At 47.7% G+C, this 11,484-nt stretch overlaps 1 protein-coding gene across 1 annotated transcript; it reads left to right on the top strand.

Annotated features, from left to right (window-relative positions):
- The first annotated feature begins 4,213 nt into the window (after positions 1 to 4,213).
- On the top strand, positions 4,214 to 10,503 carry ORMDL3 (ORMDL sphingolipid biosynthesis regulator 3). The gene is made up of 3 exons (XM_009290667.1): positions 4,214 to 4,415; positions 5,993 to 6,144; positions 6,282 to 10,503. Exons 1-3 carry the CDS (start codon positions 4,242 to 4,244, stop codon positions 6,415 to 6,417), a joined length of 462 nt encoding a protein of 153 aa, XP_009288942.1. The 5' UTR covers positions 4,214 to 4,241; the 3' UTR covers positions 6,418 to 10,503.
- Positions 10,504 to 11,484: the final 981 nt, after the last annotated feature.

Raw genomic sequence — 11,484 nt, 5'->3', positions numbered from 1 at the left:
CCCCCTCCCCCTCACCCCGGTGCCCGGAGCTGCACCGCAGCTCTGCGGCCCCCACCTCCTGCTCGCTGCTCTCCCCGCTGGCTCTGCCAGCTCCGGGCCCTGCCGGCCGCCCGAGGAGGAACCTGGGGGGCTCAGAGGCGTTGAATTCCGTCAGCGACTCCGGGCTGGACCGGGACACAAGGCAGCGCTGCCTCAGTCTAACCTATCGCTCAGCTCCCTCCCCTATCAGCTGCCTCTAAACACGGCCGCCTTTGCCAACATCTTTGATGTACTTGATGCTCTGGTTCAAGGCTGATGCCATCTTGCAAAGAAGGGTTTAAAATATGTATTTGCTTGGGAGACGGTGATTGCTGTTGCTGCCAGAGATAGGGATCTCGGCTCCTCGGTGGCTCCACGGGATCATAATCGCTTGCATTCCGGGAACGCTCAGGAAGATCGACCGAGATAAGCACCTGCAGCCCTCCTTCCCTCCGCCGGCCCAGATGAAGTGCCTGCAACGGGCCGAGGCAGAACGGGGCTGTGGGAAGAACACCGCCTCTGCCGAGCGCTGACGGGGCCGGAGCACCGCGGAAGCGCGAGGGGACGGGAACAGACGGTGGTCACGCTCCTCTGGGGGCAAAGGAGCTGCGCCTTGGGGCACTGGTCGCACAGCTGTAGTCGGAGGTTGTGGGTCCTCCAGCAGCTGATGGATGACAAAGCGAGCGGGGAAACCGCTGACGTCATTTTGTTTCCCCTTTCCTCAGAAGTGGGGAGACGCTGTGACACCAGACGCTGAGCTGGCAGCCCCGATGCTTGCTTTGAGCCCCAGGACGAGGGTCTTTCCCAACAGAGCCGCGGACAGGGAGCCGGCGCAGCGGCAGGCGGGAAGTCGGGAACAGGACGCGAAGGATCAGGCAGAGGAAGGGCTCGGCTTCATCACAGCCTGCTCTTTGCTTCTGACCACAGTTAACGACTTTTCCCCTCCTTGGATGGACGCCGTCCAACGTCAGCGCAGTCCCAACCTTCACACTCAGTCCAGCGAAACATTAAAGCTTTTCTGTCCCAAAAAACTGCTGCACAAGTGGGAAAGCAGAGCTTCGCAGCCAGCTGCGCCGGGGCCGGGGGGGGGGGCTGGAATTCCTCCCACTGTTGTGCTTTGCCTTGTTCTTCCTGCAGGTGAACAAATCCCCGGTGCAAAAATCAGAAAGCAAACAACGTGGGATCCGGGATGGGGGTAGGGATCGGAGCTTTGAGAACTCCCGCTCCCTCAGCCAGGCTTTTGCAACACTGCGCAGAGCTGTGCGTGCAATCTGAAGTGAGCACAGAGCTTGGGCAAGGGCTGCAAACACCAGTTGAGAAACGGGAAAGATTCGCAGATGAAGTATTTTTAAGGTGGGGAAAGACGGAATATGGAGAAGCAGGCAGAATTGTCCTTGTCCTCATCGTAGGACCCAACGCTTGACATCTCCGTATCTCTCTTGCAAGAATGAATTAACCTCTTGTATGTTCTAGCATTTCACCCCTCTAATCCTCATTTTTACAAGCAAGGAAACTGAGGCACGGGGAGCAGAATCGCTTCACGTACGGCTTCTAAGTTTGGCCCTTTGCCACCCAGCTGCAGGTTTGCAACTGCCCTCGTTCGCAGAGGGGACCAAGGAGAAGCTGCTTATTCGTTTTTGAAAATTACGCTCGTGGTTGTCCTCAAATGGCAATCCCACTTTATTACTACACAGGCAGGGTGCACCTCTAGCTCTAGGCCTGCTAGCCTCTCTAGCCTTTGGACAACAGCATCGTTTCAAGAAAAGAGGGCCCTGAAGAGGCCACCTGGTCACCCCCCCGTTCCAAAGAGGAATCTTAATCTTTTAGCTGTTTATGAAACTTGATTTTAAAGCCTCTGGCGAGACCACCGATCACTGTCCGTGGGCAGTCCGTTCCGACATCAGTCCTTCTGCATTATCGAGTTGCTCCCAGTCCCAGTCGTGCAGTTAACTCCACTCACAATTTGTCTCCCTTCCCAGCGCAGCTATCTGTTGGGCGTTTGAGGACTATTCCTCACGCCTCTCTCCAGCGTTCTCTAGACAAAACAAACCCGTTTCCTTCCATCTGTCCTTGCAGGTCATGTTTTTCCTACACCTCTGCTCATTCTCACTGCTCTCCCCTGGATCCCCTCCAGCTCCTCCCAGAACTGGACAGTATTCTAGCTGAGGCCTTACCAGTATCTAGGAGAATTATTTCCTATGTCTGGCAAACAGCGCTCCTGTTTATGCATTCCACAGGGGTGTTTGGGTTTTGTTGTTGTTGTTGTTGTTGCAACAATACGACTTTTTTGACTCATGTTATGCTTCACTGCAGCCCCTAGATTTCCTTCTGAAAGCCCTTAGGAATTGCATCAGATTAAGGACGGAGCTGCTCCCCCTGCTAGGACTGATGTGCTGAACTCTGGCTCCGAGTCCTGCTTCCAGACCAAGCTCCAGGCTTTTCTCTGGAATATCCAGTAGCCGATGTCCTTTGACCCAGGAGAGGGGTGACAAGAAAACGAGCACTCCGCAGACTTGCGAGCCTCTTTTCTGGTAACAAAAACCTTCTCCAGATATAAGCCCCCAGCCTGACACCTGGGTAGCAGAGGCAGGCGAGCATCCGTTCAGCTCACCCAGCAGCCCTGCCTCACCGGATCTGCCTGCGACACCGAGCAACAGCCGCCTGCGCGGCTGGAAGAGGCTTGGCAGTTACAGCGAGCGTCCCAGGAGTCAAGCGTTCGCTTTGTGTCCTAGCCCTGGGCAGGAACAGGGGAGAGCGCCGGCTTCTGAAACAAGCCAGGCCCAGCACTCTGCGAGGGAACTCGGAACAGCTGGCAGCGACTTACAGAGCGTAATGTTAGATCTGGCTCGGACTCGCCTCCTGAGACCGAAGGCTGCGGGAGCTAGAGAGAACGGCAACGCCGTCTTCCAGCTGTGGGAACCAAAGCAGCAAACACACAAGGCTAGACATCAGGAAACAGTCCTCGCCTTGGGGTCCTCCGTACAAGGAGGGACAGACCGTATTATCTAATGAAACTACATTTCCATGGGAAAATGGAACAGACAAAGATGACTTTACGCAAGAACTTCCCTGATCTCGGTGTAAAGATACTCAGCTTTACAGCGGTTCTAATTTGTGCTGTTTCCCGTAATCCCTGAAAACAGGTAAACCAGAGCTCTCATCTTCCCAGAAAGCCTTAAAGCTGACCGATACCCGCTGCCGCTATCAGTGCGGCAGTCCAAAAAGCCACTCCGATACCTGCGCTGTCCGCAGGGCACCACTCCAAAGACTCGCTCTGAAAGGATGACACTGTCTTGCTTCCTCACCTTTCTGGTATTGTTTAGAAAAACATTCCTCCTACGTGGCAGCTGTTCCTTCCAGGTAGGGGAAGAGCCATCTCCTCTGCAGCTCTTGCTGCTGAAATATCCTCCTAATGCACTTTTCCATGTTATCTTTAACTTTTTATGTTCCTCAAGAAGAATCTCACTCCTTCCCTGCGGGGGAATTTTTTTGTTACTTTCCCCCCCCCCTCCTCGTAAGTCTTAAATTGGAGACCAGGAGACCAGCAAGCCTCTAGAGCCGCGCAGAACCCTGTTAATTTAGTTGAACTAATTAGGAGATCTGTTGATATAGAGCTGCCATGCCTTTATTCTGCAAACACTTGTGTTCTCTTTTTGAGTTTAACGTATGCTGAACCCATAAACATGTAAGAAGCTTCACGTGCCGAGTGCTTCCACGATTAACACTGTGATGATGATTTTAAAAGCGCTTAAAAGTATTCGTTTGAGTCCTGTCAGGCAATCGCGGGATTGAACCTTGACTTCTTGGTTCCAGGAAAACGTCAGCAGATGATTAAAAGCGCTTAAAAGTATTCGTTTGAGTCCTGTCAGGCAATCGCGGGATTGAACCTTGACTTCTTGGTTCCAGGAAAACGTTTCAGCAGATCACAAGTAGCTTCTGTCACAGACGGGCTTCCCACACATTATTCCCAAATCTCAACCGCTCCCGGATTTAGCTTCCCCTCAGAAACGTCAGCTCTACAAATGGAAATAACGAGGTGCAGGGAAGTGAACCGACTTGTGATTTTTATAGCAAACAACAGATTTCTGGTTTGCTTAACAGCAAGACGGTGCTCGACCCCTGCTGTGCTCACCGGAGTAATTTAGAGGGAGGGCTACCGCGATCCGAGTACTGACCTGACTCTGCTTTAGTTTCAGGGGCGCCCGTTTGACACAAGAGCCAACATGAACGTGGGAACGGCACACAGCGAGGTGAATCCCAACACCCGTGTCATGAACAGCCGGGGCATCTGGTTGTCCTACGTCCTTGGAATCGGCCTGCTGCACGTCGTACTCCTGAGCATCCCCTTCTTCAGCGTCCCTGTGGTTTGGACTCTTACCAACATCATTCACAACATGGTAAGGGAAGAGCGTGGCTGGCTTGACTTCCTGGGGCACGGAGAGGTAATCTCTCAGCACCAGCTGTTCTTTTGAGAGCAATCTAGTAAGATTCTTTTTGAAACAATCCCTTTCTCTGTATTTCCAAAGATGCAGGGTAAGTTACTCAACCTCCACCCCTCAGACTGCACCTTTGCCTCTAGGTCATATATTTAAATCCAGCCTAGGTACTGATGAGACAGCAAACATCTGGTGAGGCTGCTCAGAGGGGACACTGAATTCATTTGCCTGCAGGGTAAGTCCCTTTGTCACGTCCCCCTTAACAGAGGAATAGCTGTGACAGGCCACAGAAACTGGCAGGACAGCTTTCCCCTTGGTTGATACAATCTGAATTGGCCTCATCGGAGTTAAGAAAACAAGATTAAAACCCAAACTTTGTTCTGCTTAAAGTAAAAGATTAGTCCAGGAACAGATTCTCCCCTTCCAAGGATCAGGTACCCAAACGAACGGGTACGTTCACACAGAGAGTGCTGTGCTAGGGGTGCAGAGGTAAGCAGAGCAGACAGACGCGCATGCAGACAGACGCAGGGCACCTGGGCTCTCTGCAATGCCAGAAGCTGCTGTGTTTGCACAGCGCTGTCCTGTGCTGTGCCCTGACAAAGCTGCGGCCACACAGTGACAACTTCCCTAGCGAGCAGGAGAAAACCATGCCCTGTTTAACTGCTCGCTTCCGTGCCTCCGCCATGCCACTGCGCAAGTCTTGGCATGCTTGGGTCCTAGAGCTGAGGAGCAGACCTCTCGGCAGCCGTTCACCCTCAGGCATAGGGGACAAAATACTCCGGAGAGGCAGCAATCGATTTTGTATCCTTTATTTTAAATAACATCTCAGCCCGAGAATATTCCAGAGACAAAAATGACACCCTCATGCTCATGTTATTGATGTCTCTAGTGGGGAAAAAAAACCCCACAAAACGACTGACTAGAGCTGCTCAGGGCTCAGTTCACAAGCTGCCTGCTCTTCATCCAGCTCCTTCCCCTTCTCTGGCAGCTTAAACGATTAGGTCCTGGGAAGAGTTTAAAGGCCAGCAATGGTATACTTAAAAACACGTGCTGTAGCCAGGCACTTGCTGTTTATCTGTGACTTGTGTTCCACTTCGAGAGGTTAACTCGCAATCGGAGCGGTAACAGACCCTCACGGCCTACGGCTCTACCAGCACTTTTTGAGAAAGCATTCAGCATTGCTGTTGCACAGTAGAGCGAGTCCACGCTAATCTCCTGATCCCAGATCTCTGAGCGCTGTAATCTTGCAACCACCTTCTTGGCTCACGCCCAGGAGCTGAACAAGAGGCCTCACGTGTAACAGCCAAGCCTGAGCTAGCCCCGGCTAGCGGCCTTCCTCCCTAACCGTCGCTGCTTCATTAGCCGCTGCGAGTTCCAGCGCATTTTCCAGCAGCGACGATGTGTCCCTCTAGCGGAACAGGGCGCTGGTGCAAGCTCGCACAACTGTGCTGTTCTTGCCGGGGCTGAACGTTTCTGGTGGCGTGGCGAGGGGCAGAGAGAACACTGTGTGCTTCACGCTGCGTTTGTATTTGCTACAGAGTATGTACATCTTCCTACATACCGTGAAAGGAACTCCTTTTGAGACTCCGGACCAGGGGAAGGCTCGGCTGCTCACGCACTGGGAGCAGATGGACTACGGCGTGCAGTTCACGGCATCGCGCAAGTTCCTGACCATCACGCCCATTGTCCTGTGAGTACTTCGGGGCAGCTGAGCTGCCTCACGCGCCTGTACCGATCAACGCTTCTGCTGCACATGCTGTCCTGGGAAACAAAAACATGAAGGGCTATAATTCAGTTTCCCTCTCTCTCTCTTCCCCTCCTTTCCAGGTATTTTCTAACCAGCTTTTACACAAAGTATGACCGGATACACTTCATAATCAACACCATCTCCCTTATGAGCGTCCTGATCCCCAAACTGCCTCAGTTTCATGGAGTCCGGATCTTTGGGATCAATAAGTACTGAACCGCGTGGCTGGAGCGAATTGAAGAGGAGGCAGGGGAGAGGGGGAAGTTCCTTCTCTCTAGTCCTGTTTCTTCACCCCCACGCACACTGGGATATAATTTCACAGCGGCTGTTTAAATGCAGTATCCAATAGACATATACCGCATGCTGGATCCTCATGCCCAATAAATCTAAACAAGCTCCAGAGTAGAGTTTAGTGCGGAGCAGGATGCATGACGCTGGATTTCTTTTATTCCAGCGTCATAAATAGATGCAGATACACTGAGACTTCAAGGTACAAAGACGATGAATTCTGGGGAGATTTTCATCTATCCCAGACACTGAATGATGAGAATAGGGATGAGGGGAAAAGCTTTTAGTGCTGGTACTATTGCTGTGGTAAATGCACTTTAAAATATATTTTCCTTTCTGAAGCTAGGTGCTTTAGGCGATATGTGGGGGAAATTCAAAGGGATACAGCCAGACTTTCCCAATTGATTGTTTCAGGGTTTTAGTTCCATTTTTGGGTGGGGGAGTGGGAGGGGAAAGAGAACAACAGATTTTTATTTTGCAATCTTTTACGCCACTGAGAAAGGAAGTTCTTTTACTAAAAATGGTACAGGAAGGAATGACCTGCAATTTGACAAAGCTTTCAGTTTTCTACGGTACCATTCGTGTGGCTCAGGGAAAAGGTCAATAGATCCTAAATCATACTTGTTATTTTCAGCTTACACCAGAATCTGTCTGGGTAACTCTGCTCCCCACCCCAAACCGCTCATTTTTAAGGGCGCTCTGAGTGCTCAGGCAGTACAGCATTTGGATTAAGGGCTGGGGTGCAGCTCATTTTAATGGTCAACAACAAATGCCACTGAGCTAGTTGGTACACGGAGACTGCACAAGCATGGGAGAAGCTGAAGACTGATGGGTATAGGCCAAACGGGAGACGGAGGGCTGCTTGCTATAATCAGTTAGCGACTGTAATTGGAATTTTTCTCCTCAGTCCAGCTCCTTGGTCTCTTAAGTCTGTGTACGTCTTACTGGGATTTGCCAGTGGACTTAACTCAGTATCTGACTCGAGGCAAGCGAGTGTTTGATTTCTGGCTTACCTAGAAGTCCGTCACTTGGCTCCACGCACAAGTGCTGTGGCAGCATCCCCTGAGCCCTCAGGTGATCACTGGCAAGGGTGAGGGAGCTGCGGGAGAGCAATACTAACAAGCAGCACCGGCAGCAGACTGAACTGACCAACAGAAGGATGCAATGGTCGCTGGAGATGATAGATTTAGTATAGGAACAAAATTGAGCCTTTTTCCCCATAAAGTTACCACCTAAATAAAGTAGATTTGCAGGTTTAGACTTCCTGGCTGAGATAGCTTTCTACTGTTCGAAGCAATCGGTTTTTCTTTTGGGTTGTGTGCCAGATGAAATGTGGTTTTTTCCTCATGCTTCCCCCGTAAACTCATGAAAGCCTGTATTTTTGTTGTCTTAGTGCTTATATTGTCTCACACTTTTGACAATGGTAAAAACATTTTAAATATGCTATTTTTGTTCCTGCATTAGCCAATTCTAGCTTTAGAGGTCGTAGTGGATATTGCTGAGTTCTGTTTGATGGTCTGAGCATAGGACATGGGTAGGGGAACTTCAGGTTTGCATATAAGATCTAGTACTACTCCATGCATGATTTTAGGCAAGCTGCTTTACTTCTCTATCTCAGACTTACTATCGGACTGCTGCAGAGAAGGGAAAAACATTTAGCGTACCTCAGAGGGCTGCTGGAATGCATAGAGAATCATTACCCCTAGTATGTTTGAAAAGTGGAAATATTTTAAGTGAAAAGGAAGTTTTCAAGAAGGTAGAAAGGGAAAAGAGTCCGGCTTGATACCCGAGCGCTGTTCTCCAGCGAGGGAGTTTGACAGATGTGCAATTTACTTGATGGGGGGGTTAAACCTTTTAACCACCATGACATAAGGACTGCTGCTTTAGTTAAGGTACTATATACCCTAAAGCTAATATACTCTTTAAGCTACTAGACAATGACTTTGGAAAAAAAAAAAAAATACTGTTTTCAAAATAGAGTTTTTCCATCAATCAGCTAAGTACCTTTGAAATGACTAAGAAATCAACAGTGTCAATGCCCGGAATGCTCACGGGAAGACCGCTGCCCTCAGAGCTGTAGAGTCCTGTCCGTAACAGGACGGCTAAGGCTGTATCCGTAATGCAGACTGTATGCTGCTTAACAGACCTGAATGTCTGCCCGCAGACACAACTTACATGCCAATGGTAAATCTCCAGAGGAAAGAAAACTATTTACTTATTTTGGTAGAATAGGAGGGGAAAAACATCAACTTTTTTGCGACAGAAACAGTTGCTATATGCTTAAAAACATTACTCCTATATAGACAGATATACTGATTATTTCTAAGTATTTGCACATTACACAAAGTCAAAGCAGTTTTGATATTTTTAGCGCAAGTATAAATTGAAGGTAGGGCTCAGCTCTTCTCGATGAAGTACAGCACTTCACACAGTTTCCTTGAAGACCTTGGCATTATAGCAGCTGAGGGTTTGAACATGTTATTTGTGCTGTTAACTGACGCTATGGACATCCGATTCTGTTTTGTTAAATTAAAGATCAACTGTAAAACAGAATGGGATTGTCAACTTCTCAAAAAGGCAGTTTTTAAAGCCTAAAGTCTAAAACTTCTTGTTAGGCAAAGCCTTAATTATAATAGTAAGCTTTTCTGATTTACCTTGTTCAGACAAGCGATTAAAATAGCCATTACACAGATGTGTTACATGGCAAATGACATTCTTTACAACACAGGGATTGCATTTTTGCCACGGAATAACTGAAGTTAACTTGGACTTACACAGTTAATTCAATCAAGGGAAACATAAATGAAAACTGGAGAAGTATGGAAAGAAGTGAGAGAATTGAAGAAAGATTTCACAATGTGGTGTGTTAAGTATCTACATAAGATTAGTAACTACTTGAACAATTATACATCTGATAGTATCTTCCTTAAGATCCCATCTTAAGGGTAGGTATCAGAATTAATCAAAAATAGAGAAGAAACCATAAGTTAATTGTAATTAAACCACAGTCGCTACTTGTTAGGTGTACCTGAGGCAGTTTTAAGTGAAAGGGGTTTGGGTACCGCTGGTCGAGCCACCCTCATACACCAGTTGTGTGGCTCCTTCTTGTCAGTGTCGCAGGAGCAAGCGGTACCCGACTTACGTTTCCGCTTGGAAACCACCACTGCAGTGGTGTGGAAGTAACTGACACAGTTTTGGGTCTCCTGGAACTCTGTACCAAAACCACTTCTGGTTTATTTGTGTGTGCTAAATTCATACAGGAGTAAGTTCAGCACTCAAAGGCTAATCTTGCACACAAACAAGGTAAAGAGCGTAGTCAAAACATTAACACCCTCATGGAATAACTCATTTCTGAGAAGAGGGAGATCAGGACAGCGTGGGCAGGATGAGGGACTTTCAGACATGTACTTGCAACTAACATAGCAGTGATCCAAGGGCGAAGCCTACCTTTTGCGTGGAGAACCAGAACGGGAGTGCAAAGACTGTCCATTCATTCTTTTAGACTGTAGAATTTTCTCCAAGTACCTGCGTGAAGGAGATAATAGATTGTTATTGATTTTAAATGGGATTTTGATCACATCACACTTGACAGATTTTCCTCTCAAACTTGTACTGGCTTTCTGTATAGTGACTAGGGCGAACGTCAGCTGGAGAATTAAAGGTGGGCTCCGTCCTGTGACTGAGAAACAATTGCTGGATAAGTAGGTACTTAAAATGCTTTTCTTTTTTGTTCTGCAATGAATGCCAAAGGAGAAAAGCTTTTGCAAACCACCACTTGAACTGGCAGAAGCCATCCCTCTGCCCCATCTTGTCCTGGGCAGAGCCTCTTCTAAGCCACTGCCAAGACCATGCGTGTATTCACACAGTATGGCAGTCACTGCACCAGGAAAGTCAGAAAACAATCAAGTACTAACAGCCTGATGCTTCTGAATTAGGGATCCTGTCTTGTGATTCGTTTAACATCGCTAACAGGATGTCACACAGTCCAACCCTTTGCAGGAAAAGTCTTTTTTTAAAAAAAAAAAAGCCTGAGATCTAGGGCTACTTAATTCCCGAATACTTTTTTTTTAGTCATTGTTTAATTTGGTGTTTGTTTTAATAGAAGCATGGTACTGGCCCTTGAAAAGGGGACAGCAGCTGGTTACCATTGTTAACACATTAGTATTTCTCTTTGTGACTTATGTTGCTTTAACATTGCCTATAATATCTTTTAAGCATGCAAGCGTTTGTGTCTAGTATCCTCCTTGGATCACTTTAAGTGAGCTAAATTAGTTGGTTTTGTTTTTTTTAAATGGAACATTCTGACATTGTACAAAGTTTTAGGGTTGTTTTTTTCTCCAGTAGCCCTTCTTTTTGTTGTGTATACAGAAGTCTCACGTAGAGAACTTTCTAAAATAAAGTGTGAATATTTTTATTACTCCTTTGTACAGTATTCTAAGAGAAACTAATAAAGTATTCATGTAAAAACTTGTGTTTGATTCCTTGAATTTTTACGCGGACAGGTTTTGCTTTTAAACAAGCATGGCAAATGAATACGATACGGCAATTCCAAGCCCAAGTGATGGATTGCAGCAAAGCAAAGAGCTTGCAGCCCACCGCATGGATCCCTTTGCAGGGTACCGCACCAGTGAGTTGCATAAACCCTCTGCTACTAACAACAAGCCGTAAAGCATGAAACACGTGTGCATTGCTGGTCAATATAAGTTAATAAAAGTGCCTCCAGAAACATAATATTGTCCCCTTGTCTACGCCACACCTAATGAGTTAGCTCTCTCACGGGTTTAGTGAAATCCTCCTAAACCAGAACACACTGTTCCTCATCCTAACAGATCAGAAGTATAAATGAAAACCAGAACCACACTAGAAATTAAATCTTACAGGAACGATACATCTAGAGGGTACATCTTGAGTAGGGATGTGATCGTGCCCCTGTACTCGGCACTGGTGAGGCCGCACCTCGAATACTGTGTTCAGTTTTGGGCCCCTCACTACAAG

The sequence above is a fragment of the Aptenodytes forsteri genome, unplaced genomic scaffold (genome assembly GCF_000699145.1).
Source record: "Aptenodytes forsteri isolate BGI_AS27 unplaced genomic scaffold, ASM69914v1 Scaffold90, whole genome shotgun sequence".
In the NCBI taxonomy this organism is placed as follows: domain Eukaryota; kingdom Metazoa; phylum Chordata; class Aves; order Sphenisciformes; family Spheniscidae; genus Aptenodytes; species Aptenodytes forsteri.
This window is presented reverse-complemented; position numbering and strand designations above follow the sequence as displayed.